General features: G+C 40.2%; 1 protein-coding gene across 1 annotated transcript; it reads right to left on the bottom strand.

The window, feature by feature from the left end:
• Window positions 1-6,572: 6,572 nt before the first annotated feature.
• Window positions 6,573-8,450, bottom strand: LOC138889686 (uncharacterized). Its single transcript, XM_070173021.1, has 2 exons — window positions 7,893-8,450; window positions 6,573-7,007 (listed from the first exon to the last, which is right to left on the bottom strand). The coding sequence occupies exons 1-2, from the start codon at window positions 8,448-8,450 to the stop codon at window positions 6,573-6,575; spliced, it is 993 nt and encodes a 330-aa protein (XP_070029122.1).
• Window positions 8,451-17,661: the final 9,211 nt, after the last annotated feature.

The following is a 17,661-nucleotide window of genomic DNA, read 5'->3' on the forward strand; positions in this document are numbered from 1 at the left end:
TAATATGTATCTGAATTCTCCTTCATACTTCATAATGTGTTCTATGAAGAAGAGTTTATTTTCGGTTCATATTTATTTTACGTAGTTAATTGGTTGATGTATCTCACTTAATTTTATTATAGATAGCTGGTCGGAATAATCCAAAATAATAGACAGATATTGGAATAAGTGAGCTCTTTAGCTACATATGCTGCTTGCTTAGTAGATATTTGGTTTTGGACTTATGTACGTGAAATTGAAAATGACTGACGTACGATCACACATGATGTATGACTTGAAAGTGAACAAGTTAGACAAGAATTATTGAGTCATTTATTCTCAACCGAACTTTGTCGTAATATTATAAGAATGACCCCTTTAGCTTTTACCGATCTATGTGAGATGTTAGTGATTACGCCCAACTATGCCTTATAAAAAGGACTAAGCGGACGTTGCAAATATAATCTGAGTATTTCGCCCAGAGTCGAACCCACAAGGAATTAACCTATCAATTACTCTTGTCAGACTCACTAAATTCTACGTAATCAACTTCCCAAACGTTTTGAATAACAATTAAGGATATTTTTACTAACTATGACAGACTGCAATTAAGTAAATAAAGACTAACTATGATTAAGTTGTAAACAATTAAGAGAAGGATCTAAGGTTGTGATTTCCCTATTGATAGAATCCCTTCCGGTTATGTTTCACATAGATTTGCCTAATCATCTCTATCGATCATGAGCACTCTTATTACCGTAAATCTCTCCCGAGTAATTACGACAATTTACTAGACACACTCTCCCGAGTTACACTAGCTGGCCTTGATTGCAACTCACTTTAGATCACACCCAAGGCTTCGTTATCCCTAATCCCGCCTTTAAACCCACGGTTATTGATCCCTCATATACTTTGGGAGTGGTGATGTTCAACAATTACCTAAATATGTACTCTCTCCTGAGTAATACATACTAAATAGGCATAGCTAATTGAGGATCCTATCAATTAACTACAACAAGAACGTAGTTGAACAAATAAAGATTAAACTGGGCAAACTATATTAACATAACATGAAGTTCATCCTTCAATAGGTTCCATCAAAACCCTAGACTAAATATTTAGCTACTCATAGCAAAGCAAGATAAAACTACAAAAGTATTCATAATGTGCAATTGAAATAACAAAGAGAAGATTGAAAAACTCTAATGGTTGATTGCTCTTCTCACATTTGTTCTTGCCTCTAAATTAGTCTAAAAACAAGCTTAACCTTTGCTTGGGCAAGTTTGTTGAGTTTATAAAGGGTTAGGATAAGTTTCCCCCGATTTACACTTTAGTCCCAAAAATTCTGGGCAGTTACACAGTTGACCGCGGCCGCGGAGCGACCGCGGTGAAACGCAACTATTCTGCCTCAATTTCTTGGTCTACCGCGGTCGAGCGTGGTCGCAGTGGCATCTTTCCCAGTCCTCTTTACCTCTTTCTTGCTTATTTTCGCTTTGGTTCTTCTTGATTGCCTTTTATCCACATTATCGACTCCAAAATACTCCATAGTCTCTTCCTAACTCGAATTAGTCCCTGCGAAGCAAAAAAACACCAATTAGAGTATTTGTTATCATTTAGACTTTAAAACAACAATAAAGTATGGTACATTTAGAGTGCAAATAGCGTCTATATAGCCTACTATCAACACCACACACTTAAACCGTTGCTAGTCCTCGAGCAACAAACCACACTCTATAGGCCTAATCATCATTGAGTCACTTCCCTACTCCCTATACCAAGAATAATTCACATGGATAGACTACGTCAGCGCAACCTCCTCGCCTTAAGAGTGGACTCCTTCCTAGCCACGCAATGCCCCTAAACAACTCTCCTACTCTCAGTTAGAGGTCCAGACTTACCTTCCTTTTATGAATCATGTGCCTACTCACTACAAAAGAGACTTATATCATTTAAAAACCACACACTGAGGAATTCGAATACAACATTTCACTCACCCTCGGAACAAATTCTTATGCCACAAACAGCACATCATAGGCTTGCCCATAGTGTAATACTCGACTAATCGAGCTCATTCGGTCTAGAATCAAATAGGACTTTATTTGGTTATAATGTTGGCTGTAGGACGGGTATCCTTAGGATACATCTGGGTATAGGGACTACACCTCCCTAAGCACTCCACTACATTGTGTACTTTTAAGCTCTTCACTTTATCACACCTTCCTTCCACCATTACATTATTGTGTTACCCCTTATTTATTTTTTTCTTAAGCATACCTTTCTTTTTATAGCTGCCACCACTTTGAAGCTTCTCTTTTTTTTCTCTGGTGGCCTCTAACATTGTTTATCCGCCAGTGCACCTTTTTTTATCCCCTTAATTCCACTTAATAGCCCAACCAACCACCCCACACTTATATTTTTCCATATCCGTTACACTTGAGTGCTTTTAAGAGGTGATAGGGTTCAACAAGATAGGCTATCTAAACTCGGGTTAGGCTTGTAATGTGGTTGCCAAGGGAAAACAGGCTTACAGGCTCAACGAGGTTGACTAGGGTATACACAGTTAGTGGGAACAAGCATACATAGAAGGGTTAAGCAAAGAAATGCCTATATCACTTTCCAGACCAAACAGGGCTACCATTTTGCTTTGCACACACACAGGGCAAGTTCTAGGCATTGAATGTTAACACAGAATATAGAAAACCTCACTCACACACGGCACATGACTCAATTCAGTTAGGATCATCAGGCACTCTGTTCAAAGTACTTGAGCCATTCAGGAACACACAATTTAAAGGCCTTCTTTGAATCAACTAAAGAGCCTAAGTGTCACACTAAAACAGTCTTTATTCAAGGTACCATAGAGTTAAGGGTCCCTATTTCCATTTTTTGTTCCTCGCCCAAGACTTCCTAACTAAAAAGAAAAACTAACTATACCCGGTTCAAATAGAATCCCTTGGAAAAGAACCGTGATTTAAAGAAAAACCAATGGAAGTTGATACACTACCTAATCAAACGAAAATCTTTTTTTTTATCGACTTATATCCCTTAAGAGACCTGTCGAGAGGTGTCCGTCTTCGGGCCAAGTCGAAGTTAACTAACATAAACCAACAATACCAAACAAATAAAAAACAAAAACAACACCATACACAGTTATACAATTTTACAACAACACAACAACAACCATCCCCCATCCCACACTTAAAATTGTGGCATGTCCCCATGTCAACAAATATAAAACATAGTAAGGTAATGGGACTTCCCTGATGCTCAACCCTGATCAGATACGGTGCTAGGATCGAGGTGACACGCTCGTCCTAGTGCCCGGAGCCAGCCCATGATCTTTTTCTCCGACTTGGCATGTTGAGTAGTCAAATTGTCAACTCTGGTGCCTAGGTTAGTGATCGAAGTGCGAAGATCAGCCATTTCTTGCTCCATGGATGTCATGCGGGTACTTCGGCGGGCCTGTGATGGGCCCGCCTCATCAGCTCTCGGCTATGGTGGGGCAGCAGTATCCTCAGCATCCTCATCAGCCTCATCATCATCCTCAACCATCACTATCGGCTCTTTCCTAACTGTGATTTTGATATCCCAAAATGGGGCTTTCAATGGCAATTTCCCATCTACTCAATTTTCAGGGACTCGTGTAGCACGACACAACTTGGTAACTAGAGAGGGGAAGTAGAACCCTTTGAGTACTTCTAGGGAGCGAATGAACATCTCATCATGGAGGAGCTTGGCGAATCAAAATCCTGGTGGGTCATAAAACAGTAGATAGCTGCTGCTCATGGCCCATTAACATCGGTAGTGTTGCTGGAGGGTAGCAAACGACTGTTGATAATTGTGAGCCAACACTTAGCCTCCCAATTGAGAGATTGTGAGTTCAATGTGATTCGGTGCTTTATGCATATATGCTCCATGTCAGGCAAACATATTGCTTCAAGAATCGGTGCCCACCAGATAGTAGGGTGATGATAAGTAATGTAAGTAGGCGATGATAAGTAATGTAAGTATCTCTATCCCCAGTGAATAATAGCAGCCGGTATACTCGACGGATGGCCTCAAGGGACGCATTTACCTGGGTGTTTCGTATTGTGACCACCCCATTTTCATGCTCTGGGCAGTTAGCGTAGAACTCCCTAACCATCTGTACATTCGCCTCCTCCGGTTCATCAAAGAAGATGTCCAGCTGGCACCTCCTCAACTCAGCAAAGATATTTGGGCATTCCACTTGACAAGCTTGCCGGTCAATATGCACTTCAGGTAACAATTTCTTGGACGCCTTGGCATTATACCTGTCCTCAGCTGGTTTGGAGACAAACCTAGCGTGGTCAAACTATTTCGCACTAGCTTGACCTCGAGCTCTAGAAGAACTGCCCGGTCCACTAGCGGAGGACCCTGTGGTATGTCTCTTCTTGGATTGATGCATTGTACCTACCAAAAATAGAGCCTCCTATCAATGAGTGTTTGAGTTGTGTGAACCCTGGGTGGTTACTCAGACTTCACCACTACCATGGTCATATTAGCCATTACAACTCCATTGGGGCAATTTCACAAACACCTTGTGAGCAAGGTTCTATCCTTACACCCCTAGCCCCATGAAAATATCAATTCTTCCCCCAAATCAACTATTGTTAGTTCACCATTCCACCCCACCACAATTAATTTTACACACAAAAGCACACATTTCTTTATAACATTGGGCACACACTTCTCTACAACATTGTGCACATAACCCATTAAAAAGCAAAAAAAAAAAAAATCAAAAGAAAAAAATCTACTATAAATACTACAACAATTAAGGCATTGAACTTGTAAAATACTAAAAAAAATACAAGAGAAGAAAGAAGAAAGCTTGACATACCTGGATGTAGGAGATGGTGAGAGGAATGGAGGTTGGGGGGATGGGTGGGAGTGTGAGAGAGGTGAAGAAGAAGAAGAAGAAAGGAGAGAGACGTTAGGGTTAGAGAGAGAGAGAGGATATGGGTGAAAGCGAGGGGGGGGGGGAATTAGAAAAGAAAATAAAAAAAAATTAAATCTAACTTACCTGGGCGACAGTACGGCCCCGTCTCACCGCGACCGCGGTGAGTGAAGGGGCGAGAGACAGAATACTCCTCTTTTACCGCGGTCGCGGTGGATCGAGCATTCCTGAGATAGAATACTCCTCTTTTACCGCGGTCCCACCGCGGTCGCGGTCACGAGGATTTTTTTGTTTTTTGTTTTTTGTTTCTTTTCATAAGGAGGTTACAAAAGAAAAGAGCAACAACAACATTACTGGGTTGCCTCCCATGCAGCGCCTGATTTAACGTCACGTTACGATGCAAATAAGCGCATTTAAGGCTCACTCGACCTTTGAGGTTCAGTCAGGTGGATCTCCGTCACTTCCTTTGGTTCATTCATGCCCACATATACTTTCAATCTCTGCCCATTAACTCTAAATGTATGAGAGTCTTTCTCTACGACAATCTCTATAGCCCCTGAAGGAAATATTTCGACCACTCGAAATGGTCCAGACCATTGTGACTTGAGTTTACCCGGAAATAGCCTTAATTTTGAGTTATAAAGCAACACCATATCTCTGGGCTTGAAATTTATCTCAATAATGTTTTTGTCGTGCAACCTCTTCATTCTCTCCTTATACAGCCTCGTGCTCTCAAAAGCAAGATATCGGAACTCGTCGAGCTCATGTAGTTCTGTGATTCTAGTTGTGCCCGCAGCTTCAATGTCTAGATTCAACTATTTCATTGCCCACCAAGCTCTATGTTCAAGTTCCACTGGCAAGTGGTAGGCCTTCCCAAACACCAACTTATATGGTGACATGCCAATTGGTATTTTAAACGCAGTTCTGTAGGCCCAAAGTGCATCATCTAGCTTTTTCGCCCAATCAGTTCTTGTGACATTCATAGTCTCGGTTAACACACTCTTTATCTCTCTATTTGACACTTCAACTTGTCCACTGGTCTGAGGAAGATATGGGGTTGCCACCTTGTGGAGCACATTATACTTCGCTAGCAACTTCTCGAAGGCTCGATTGCAGAAGTGAGTGCCTCCGTCACTGATAATAGCTCTCGGGGTCCCAAAACGGGTGAATATATTCTTCTTCAAAAATTCCCCCACTACTCTTGCATCATTGGTGGGAAATGCTGCAGCTTCTACCCATTTGGACACGTAATCTATAGCAACAAATATGTACTTATTGCCAAAGAAGCTGACAAAGGGGCCCATGAAGTCAATCCCCCAGATATCGAACACTTCAACCTCTTGAATTGGGTTCATGGGCATCTCATGGCGATGGGAAATGTTCCTGGTTCGCTGATATTCATTACAGCCCTTCACCCATTGATGTGCATCCTTAAACACTGTTGGCCAGAAGAACCCGACCTCTAGCACTTTCGCGGCCATCCTGACTCCTCCAAAATGCCCTCCATACGCCGATACATGACATGCCTACAAAATAGAAGATTGTTCTATCTCGGGGACACACCTCCAAATCATATTATCAACACATATTCGAAACAGATAAGGTTCATCCCAATAATACATGTGGCAGTCACGATAAAACTTTTTCTTTTGAATAGAGGAAAGGTCATAGGGAATTATACCGTTTGCCAGGTAATTTGCAAAGTCTGCATACCATGGTACTTCCTCAAGGCTTGTAGCGAGCAGCTGCTCATCTGGAAAGGTTTCCAGAATATCCTCAACCTCAACTGATTTTCAGCTCCCTCAAGTCGTGATAGATGATCAACGACTTGGTTTTCTGTGCCCTTACAATCACGAATTTCGAGGTCAAACTCTTGCAATAACAGCACCCAACGAATCAGGCGCAGTTTAGACTCCTTCTTCTTAATCAAGTACCTGAGAGCTGAATGATCAGTATATACAATTATCTTAGAGCCAATCAGGTATGATCTGAACTTGTCAAATGCAAACACCACAACCAGTATCTCCTTTTCAGTCACAGTGTAGTTCAACTGGGCTCCACTCAGCATTTTACTGGCATAGTAGATTGGGTGCTTTAGCTTGTCTTTTCGCTATCCCAGCACTACCACCACTGCATAGTCATTGGCGTCACACATGAGTTCGAATGGTTGCTCCCAGTCGGGGGCGACAATGATGGGTGTTGTGACTAGCCTCTTTTTCAACTCCTCGAATTCTGCCCTGCAATCATCAGAAAATAAGAAGGGGTGATCTTTTTCTAACAACTTACATAGAGGGTTGGCAATTTTTGAGAAGTCTGTTATGAATCTTCGATAGAAACCGGCATGCCCGAGGAAGCTCCTGATTGCCTTGACTGAAGTGGGAGGTGGCAGCTTTGCTATCACGTCAACTTTAGCATGGTCCACCTCGATTCCCTTGCTTGATACCCGGTATCGCAAGACTATGCCCTCTTGTACCATGAAATGGCACTTCTCCCAATTAAGTACTAGGTTAGTCTCAATACATCTTTTCAACACACGGGTCAGATTTATAAGGCACTCATCAAATGAGTTTCCCACTACCGAGAAGTCATCCATGAACACCTCCATTATGTCCTCGACCATGTCAGTGAATATGGCCATCATGCACCTTTGGAATGTGGCGAGTGCATTACATAGGCCAAAGGGCATCCTCCGAAAAACATAAATGCCATATGGGCAAGTGAAGGAGGTCTTTTCTCTATCTTCTGGTGCATTGGAGATTTGATTGTACCCTGAGTACCCATCTAGAAAATAGAAGTGAGACCTCCCTGCCAATCTGTCTAGCATCTGATCAATGAAGGGAAGTGGGAAGTGGTCTTTCCGGGTGGCCAGATTTAATTTTCTGTAGTCCATGCAAATTCTCCAGCCTGTGATAGTTCTTGTAGAGATCAGCTCATTGTTATCATTTTTGACCACCGTCATGCCACACTTCTTAGGAACACATTGCACCGGGCTAACCCAGCTGCTGTCAGAGATTGGGAAAATAATTCCCGCATTCAACCATTTAATCACTTCTTTCTTCACCACTTTCTTCATGTTGGAGTTCAGCCTTCTTTGGTGCTCCCTGGAAGGTTTGTGTTCCTCTTCCAACAAAATTTTATGCATACAATATGCGGGGCTGATCCACTTAATGTCTGCCATGGTCCACCCAATGGCAGTCTTGTACTCCTTGACTACCTGCAAAAGTTGTTGTGCCTGCACATCTAACAAACTAGATGAGATAATAACAGGCAATGTGGAGTTAGGTCCTAGGAACTCGTACCTGAGATGGGCGGGCAGTGGCTTCAATTCTAGCTTTGGTGGTTCTTCTATGGATGGCTTGGCTAGAAGAGTTTCTCTGTTTTCTAAATGCAGGGGATCGAATTCAAGAGTTTTATCCCAAAACCCTCTGCACTCTAAAGCCAATACCCTTTCTACCAGTTTTTCCCCATTCACCTCATTTAAATTTACCAGACATGCAGCAAGGGGGTCCTTAATAGTTATCTTCTCATCATCCGCTTCTACAATCACATCCATGGCATCAATAAGAGAACAATTGGCGAATTCACTTGGTCACCTCATAGATTTCTGCACATCGAATGTTATCTCCTCATCGTTTAACCTCCTCTTGAGTTCCCCAGTCTCACAATCAATGAGAGCTCTCCCAATGGCCAAGAACAGCCTTCCCAAAATTATGAGAATTTCTTCATCCACCTTGTAATCTGGAATCACAAAATCTGCAGGGAACACAAATTTCCCTACCTGAATCAACACATCATCCAAGATACCAGAGGGTCTTTTCACGGTCCTGTCAGCTAGCTACAACAACATAGAATTGGGTCTAACTCTTCCAATCCCCAACCTCTTATAGATTGCTAGGGGCATAAGATTTATGCTAGCCCCCAAATTATAAAGTGCTTTAGCAAAGTTACCAATGGTGCAGGGAATTGTGAAACTCCCTGGGTCAGACAACTTCTCAGCAATTGGTCTAGTTACCATCGCACTGCAGGTCTGAGTAAGAGTCACTATGGCCAAGTCTTGGAAATCGAATTTTCGGGACATCAAGTCCTTCATCATTTTTGCATAACCAGGCATCTCCTTCAAAACATCAATCAATGGAATGTTTACTTGGATTTGTTTCAGTATCTCCAAGAATTTCTTGTATTGTTCCTCTTTTTGGTACTTGGCCAGTCTCTGTGGGAATGGTGAGGGGGGTCTCTTCTTCCCAATGATTTGGGTATTTTCTTTGTCAGCTACCACCTCAAATACCAGTTCCTAGGCTATCTCAGCTTCTTTCTCAGCCTCAATTTATGTGTTATGTTCTTCCTAGGCAGGCTGTACTATCACCTCTGTCAGTTTCGTTGACTCATCTAGCTCAATGTGCACTGCTACAAGTGTCTCAGCTTGTCTGCTTTCTCGAGCCCTGTCTAGCTCAATGTATTGGCTGCATGCACATTTGATTTAAAATTCACATTTGTGTTAGCTGGTTTGGAAGGGACGGCATCTGATTCAAGAATCATGAAAGAAGCGTTAAATAGACAAGCCCCGCTAAAACTTCCAGAAGATAAATATTTCATATATTTATCTAGGAAAAGTTAGATGTGATGAATAAATAATTAAAGCTTTCACTTTTTATTTTTAGGAAAATACTACCTTGTTGATGTTGGATTGATGTTGAGAAGTGGACTTATTACGCCTTATCATGGGGAGCGATATTACTTAAAAGAGTATTCAAGAAATCCACCCCGTGAATTATTTAATCTGCGACACGCATCTTTGTGTAATGCTATTGAATGAGCTTTTGGAGTTCTTAAAAAGAGATTCCCTATAATTTCTAGTTCAACTGAACCGTCATATGGTGTTGAAACCCAAAAGCTTATTTTTGCATGTTGTATTTTGCACAACTACTTAAGAGGTGCAGATCCAAATGATGAGTTACTTGCACAAGTTGATGCAGAGCTTATGAATGATTATGATGTGCATGAAGAACCACCAAATCCTAGGGAAAGTAATGAGGAATTTAAAAGGGGAGAGTTGATTAGAGATGGCATAGCAGCTGGCATGTGGGCTAATTATCAAGTTTGATCTTTTAGGAGAGAAAAAGTCAACGAATATTTTCATGTTTATTTATTTGATGTTGTTTGAAAGTAATTTCGGCTATTATTTGAATAAAATATATTATGTACTGTGCATTTATTTTATTTTATAACTCTTACAAATTGTCACACCTCCTTTTTCCTACACCCCGGAAGGGGTGTATAATAAGGGAGTTTTTTCCAACTTAAAGTGACAATCGAAATGAGATTATTTATTTAAGAATCAGAGTCGCCACTTGGGATAATTTATGGTGTCCCAAGTCACTGGTTCAAACCCCGAATCGAGGAAAATATTGACTCTGTATTACAGTCCGCGAACTAGAAATCCAGGTAAGGAATTCTGTTAACCCGGGAGAAGGTGTCAGGCGTTCCCGAATTCCGTGGTTCTAGCACGGTCGCTTAACTGTTATAATCGGCTCAATTACCTGATTTAAAACACTTTTGAACCTATGTGCATTTTTACCTTTAACCGCTTTTAATTCATTTTTAGTAAGATTTCAACGTTATACAAAACACGTCTTTGGATCACGCCACATGAAATGCACCCGCGATCCGAGATATATTTTATTTAACGTTGTTAGCATTTGGATTTGAGTCACATGAAATGCACACTCGAGTTTAAGGAAGTTAATTATTAAAATAGCACGCATAAAGCAACTACGCACTTTCAACTTTGCGAGGGACATGGAAAATTCAACTAATGGCACACCTCGATTTCTAAGGGATTAAAATTAATTAAGTGAGGGCCATGAATTTAGGGGTTTTATTTGGCATGGCACACCTCGATCAAAAAGATTTCTGGATTTAATTTTTGAGGGCCATAACTATTTATGTTGTCTAATATGGCTCACCTCCACTATTTGAAAGCCCAATTAATCAGTTCGAGGAGGCTTGCAGAACTTTTAACTATAAAATCCCAATCCTACTAATTAACTAGCGAATACCAAATTAAAAGGGCAATTAAATCAAAACCAATTTTAACAAATAGCCATGAATCCAATCCATTCCTACTGCTTTCAAGTTTGGACCCAGTGAGTCCACTTTTCAAAGGAAGGCAGACGGTCAAGTACCCATAGTGACATTGCGTCTAAAAGCATCTACCATTGGGCCAACTCTGGCCCAAGTTTTCAGAACCAACCATTGCTAACCATTTAAAAGCAAATCGATCACAAGGGCTATGGACATGTAATTGGAACAACTTCTGGACTTGGTCGCTTAAGCTCAAAGTAACTAAGCTTACAATTCTGAAATTCAAAGAATTCCCAAATCCATCAATTGTTCAACCAACATAATTACTCAGATTCGAATTTACTCAAACCTATGTCTAGAACATGCAATCGACAAAAGAGATCCAATGGAATCATTCAGCATAACAAATGAGAAGTTAAACATCAACCTATGACTTAGCAAGATTATAAAACATCACATGCAATCATGAACATTATTCAGCTAGCTTGGCATTTTGGATAACTTCAAACAGAACCTATACTAAACAGTGTTAATCTCAACAAACATCTAAAGTTCGAGCAACCTAATCAATACTCCACCATAAAGGCCCTTTAGAGCCCTTTGTACAAATCTGAATTCAGATTCATGCCAGCCATCAATAATTTAAAACATATGACTTGTTTAACATTGCAAGTGAACTTTAAACTGAAACAGAAATGAATTAACTACGATGAAAGCCAAGACTAATTTTGAAGGTTTCGGAAATGTAAAAACAAACATCTAAGAAACTAATGCTCTTTGTATATCAAACTTCAAGCAACAAAGTTGTGCTTCTCCATTTCATATGTCAAGGAGATGAACAATACCTGGGAATAAAGGAAACAAAGAAGCAAGGTTCAGCAGAAGGAAAAACAGCAACAACCAACTTTAAACCCAGCAATAGAACATTATAAACCACAGCAAAATCCAAACCAGACTTCAACCAACTCGGAGTAATCCATTTTGAACCAGAATGCAAAAACTGTGAATCTCAATGATCTAAACTAGACTACTAGGACCAAGAGAACCAAAATCCAAGCAGAATTGTTAGTAGTTTTCCAGAAAAATGCCAGGGATTCAAAGTTATTTTCAAAATTTCTTCAGGACTAGCAGCCATTTCAGTTTCTGATGATTTCTATCTCTAATTTCTGCCTTGAATGCCAAGTAATGATGCCTTTATAGGCAAGCTATTAGGGCAGCCCTTAGGAATCAATTTTTGTATTTTGCCCATGTTGGAATTTTCATTATAGCTTAGATATCCCTAGTTAAAAACCAGAAATTCATAACTAACCCCAACCCCAACTTCCTAGAAGCTTCCCTAGGTAGTTATTCAGAGATTCTTTACCTAGACTACCCAAAATATCCCCCGGGCCCTGTTTTTTACCAATGAAAAACCAAATCAAAATGGGTCAAAATGACCCAATAACCCAAACCTCTTTTGGGCAGGCTACTCTTTACCAATGGACGGAGACAACCCAAAGCCCAAAAGAACACTCATCTAATTAAAAGAAAAGAAAATCTACAAACCAGGATAACATGAAATGATTTCAAAGACAACCCTAATTAAATTACTGATCAATTAACACAACTAGGTAGGGAATTAAACTACTAAATATACTAACAAAAGGAAATCAGAAACTTAAACCTAAGATTAAATAGACGGACAAACAGAGTTATTGAACAAACTTTAGAAATTGAAAAGAGAACCAAAAATGAACGGAATTAAATACCAACCACACATTAATCTAAAAAGGGGACAAACTGAATTCGAATCTATTCACAGAAGACAAGATCACTCAAGGTAAACGGAGAAGAAAATAAGAAGAATAAGAGATGAAACAAATAAAACGGACAGAAAAAGAAAGAAAAACTCACCAAGCAAAAACTCGAAACCAAACTGGAACCCTTGATTTGACGAAACTGAGGCTAATCGCTTGTTCTTTGTTAAGGACAAGTGAACAACATCGATTTTGCGTCAAATCAAACCTTCAAAACGTGAAAATCAAAGGCATGGACCCGTGCATGCTACAGAATTGAGGGTGAGGAAGTTTGAGGTTTTAGGGTCTCGAATTTGATTTAAGATTCGAGCAGCTCTGTGAGGATTCGAGAAAAACCAATTGCAGATTAGGGAAGAGGGAGCCATAGGGGTTCTCTAGTGTTAGTTTGGAGTTATTTGGGACCGGCGCCGCCACCGGAGACGGTGGGGAATTGAGGCGGGATTAGGGTTTTTGGTCCGATTTCTGAAGAGATGGGGAATGAAAGAGATGATCAAGGGGGGTGGGCGAGTCTTGGACACTTAAATAGCCTGGGGAGTTTGGTTCCCAACCATTGGATCAATGAAGATTAACCACTAGGATCCGGGGAGGGGGAACAACGTCATTTGGTTGGGAAGTGGGGCTGGACCGGGTTGGGGCGTGGGTTTGGGCTGGGTTAAGCGGGTTTGGACGGGTACAGAGAAATAAATCGTTTGGGCTTGCGGGAAGATTTAATGAAAAGCCAAAAAACCTGAACTCTTTCCTTTCCTTTCCATTTCTTTTTTTTTTCAAATTAGTTCTTTGATTTTCAAACTCTTTTCAAATTTCCTCTTTTTTTCTTTTTTTTTTGAAATAAAACCTATACTAATTCCTAACTTAAATTAATCCTAACAACTTAAATTAATTAATTACCACAATTAATTAAAAACCAATTAAAGGAAAAAACTACCAAAATTCAAAAATTAAAATTAAAAAGGTGCAAAATAAATATTTTTTGTGATTTTTTCCTTTTCTTATAAAACAACTAATTTACTATTTAATCCAAAAATGTAAAATTAAATTCTAAAATGCAAGTGCAACATATTTTTGTATTTTTCATGAATTAAACAACAATTAAAATGCGCAGACAAATGTAAACAATTAATGAAAAATGCTACAAAATTGCAAATAATGAAAAAGATTATTTCGTTTTGAATTTGCGGGAGTAACTCATATAGGGCAAAAATCACGTGCTCACAGATGCCCCTCTTTGCTCGGAAACACGAAAAGTTTTCGTGCAAAGATAAAGTGAGCGGATACGAGCGATTTTTGCCCGTTTGAATACTCCGTGGAAAGCATTTTTTGAAAGATTTGACCGTACACTACTTCCGAGGTTGCTTACATATCCTTGGCTATAAAGGAATCAGGTAAGTGTAGTTCGGGAAGTTTTGGTAGCTAGGACTACCATGAGCTGTAATTTTACTGCTGCTGTTGTTGCTGCTGCTACTGCTTACTGAACCCCTTATTACACCATGCCAAAATAAAAAGAAGCTAGACTAGACTATGATCTATGCACTACAAAAATCTTATCTATATCTTCAAACTTACTCTTGTGGTTCTTGTTGCCTTGTTGACTTGTATTCTCCCGGTGAAATCCCTTTGTTACCGCCCTGAATCGTAATCTGAGATGTTTTTCCTTTCTCCAGGTGGATGCCTGACTGCTGAACTTGAATTGTATTCCCATGCTCTCTAGGTGGCCGCCTGACTGCTGAACTTGAATTGTATTCCCGTGCTCTCCAGGTGGGCACCTGATTGCTGAACTTGAACTGTATTTCCGTGCTCTCCAGGTGGGCGCATGATTGCTGAACTTGAACTGTATTCCCGTGCTCTCCAGGTGGGTGCCTGACTGCTGAACTTGAATTGTATTCCCATGCTCTCCAGGTGGGTGCCTGACTGCTGAACTTGAATTGTATTCCCGTGCTCTCCAGGTGGGCGCCTGACTGCTGAACTTGAACTGTATTCCTGTACTCTCCAGGTGGGCGCCTGATTGCTAAACTTGAACTGTATTCCCGTGCTCTCCAGGTGGGCGCCTGATTGCTGAGCTTGAATTGTATTCCCATGCTCTCCAGGTGGGCGCCTGATTGCTGAACTTGAACTGTATTCCCGTGCTCTCCAGGTAGGTGCCTGATTGCCAAAACTTGAACTATATTCCCATGCTCTCCAGGTGGGCGCCTGATTGCCAAAACTTGAACTATATTCCCATGCTCTCCAGGTGGGCGCCTGATTGCCAAAACTTGAACTGTATTCCCGTGCTCTCCAGGTGGGTGCCTGATTGCTGAACTTTGAACTGCTTCTCCCTGTTCTCCAAGTGGGTACCTGATTTCAACAAAAATAGACAAAACAAAGAAAATTTTCTGCCCCAGTTTGGTAGCTGGGCACCTATGTGAGTGTTAAACAGACTCATATTACCAAATATTACTAAGAATTTGAAATCTAGGTCTCGTTATCCAGGAGGGTCATGACAGCTCCTAGTTAAACGACAGTTTTAAATCTAAATTATATCTCCTAAAGGTATTACTTTCGCTACATCCTGTTATCTAAGCCGATCTTTAGACTACACCCCATTATCCAGGAGGATCCTGACAACTCTTAATTAAACGATAATTTTAAATCTAAGTTATATCTTCTGAAGGTAAGAAAGTATTAAAGCTACATCCTATTATCTAGAAGGGTCCTGACAACTCCTAGCTGAATTATGTTTTCTAAAGGTATGACTTCCGATAAATCTTGTTATCTAAGAAGGTCTTAAAACTACATCCCATTATCCAGGAGGGTCCTGTAAATCAAAAGTCAAGTTTTATCTTAAGAATGACTATTTACGACTAAATTATATTACCCTACACCAGAATTTACGCTAAATTTTGTTATCCAATGGAAATTTTAAAGCTAGACCCCATTATTCAGGAGGGTCCTGGCAACTCTTAATTAAATCCTATCTTAAACATGCAAACTTTGAAGCTAACTTATATTCCTTAGGGTTACATTTATGCTAGATTATGCTACTCATGATTATTTTGAATTTTAAACTAGGTCCCATTTTCCAGGAGGGTTCTGAAAATTTATGGTCAAACTTGTCTGGTGCTTGCCTTTCCTTACAGAGGGTTTCTCCGAAACAACGAAACTTTCTGTCCTGTTTCAATCAAAGAAAAATCTTGTCAGTTTAAAATGTGGTGGTTAGTTTGTGGCATTCTTGCTGAAAGTGGCCTCCCCGCTGTCGTGCTTTGTTTTGACTGACTTCTCTTGAATTGGCCAATAACTGCTTGATTTCCCGACTGACTTTCAAACCCCATGACATTGGATGAACCGAGTGTTCTATACCCAAACCGTTATGTTACATCTCTGCCCCATCTGTTTGAACCTCTGCATTCCCCACGAAATTACCAAACCATTTCACTGATGGAACTTCCTCTGACCTTTTATACACCATTTTATATCATACTATCTCTAGCAATGCCTTGTGCAACTTTGGAAGTTGGTAGTAAGCTTTGAAATTCCTTCTTATTTTCTGAAACAGAACTGATATTGGGAACATCTTAGAGAAGTAAATCCAAAAGAAATGAAATGCAATGACTCGCAGAGTTAAGGATAAGAAAAATCCAAAATTGGAAGACTATCTGAAGGGAAAAAGAAGAGAGACTTTTCTGAGTGGAACATCTGGCACCAATGATCATGACATGCACTTCAGATTAATCGGCCCAATCTGTCCAACCAATTAACTTTCAGTTACTATGCTTTGTTGCCCCGGAGTTTCCATAACCTGACTTCTTCGCCAAAACCTTGACCTTGTTCAGCCCACGGTGCCCTGAAGGGTTTTCACCAACAAGCCTCTCTCATTTGTTCATCTCTCAGCTCCCGGTGCCTTACGATGCCCGTGAAGGTTTTCACCGATAAGACTCTCTCATTTTTTATTTCTCTCAGCTCCCGGCGCCTTACGGTGCCCGTGAGAGTTTTCACCAAAAAGACTCTCTCATTTTTCATTTTCTTGTTTGGACCAAAGTGTTGCCCCTGATATGAATCACCTTTACTTGCTCGACTTGGCATCTCTCGAAGACTGATCGGAAGGTCTTTCTTTGGACTGTAACATGGGCTTTTGGATAGGGTTAAAAGAAAGGATATCAAAGGCTCAAAACAATTCATATGGGTTCAAAATTATAATTTTTGGAACCAGATTTTCTCACAACAATCACAAATTCTGCCCCAGTTTCTTTGCTTGAGGACTTTTGGATTTTTGTTTTGATGGGACCGAATCATGAGGCTGCCTACGTATCCTTAAAAGGAATCAGGTCAAACGTAGTTCATGACATAGACGTTGCTTTACTGTTGTGATTTTCTCTTTCTTTTCTTTATCTTTTTGCTTTCTTTTTTTTCTTTTTTTTTTCTTTTTTTCTCTCTTTTTCTTTTCTTCTTTTCTTTCTCTTTTCATTCTTCTCTTTTCTCTCTTTTCCTCTATTTATCTTTCACTCTTGCATTTCTGATCTTTGCTACTGATTCCAAAAGAGGGGTATGAAAGGAAGTAAATAAGGCTCAAGGGGATAACAAAGGACAAAGTGTTTAGATAGCAGAACAAAATGCCTTCGTCATTCCAATCTTCAAAACATGCCAAGTACAAACAAATACAATTTAAACAAAAAATCATACATAATATCTCTTGACCGTATCAGAATTGATAGCCATTTCTACACATTTTCCTTCTATGTCTGTTAAATACAAAGCATCATGGGACAACACTCTGGTCACGATGAACGACCCCTGCCAATTTGGGGCGAACTTTCCTTTTGCTTCAGCCTGATGAGGAAGGATACGCTTCAATACTAACTGACCCACTTCAAACTTCCACGAGCGCACCTTCTTGTTATATGCTCTTGCCATTCT

Source organism: Nicotiana sylvestris, chromosome 4 (assembly GCF_000393655.2).
Source record: "Nicotiana sylvestris chromosome 4, ASM39365v2, whole genome shotgun sequence".
NCBI lineage: Eukaryota > Viridiplantae > Streptophyta > Magnoliopsida > Solanales > Solanaceae > Nicotiana > Nicotiana sylvestris.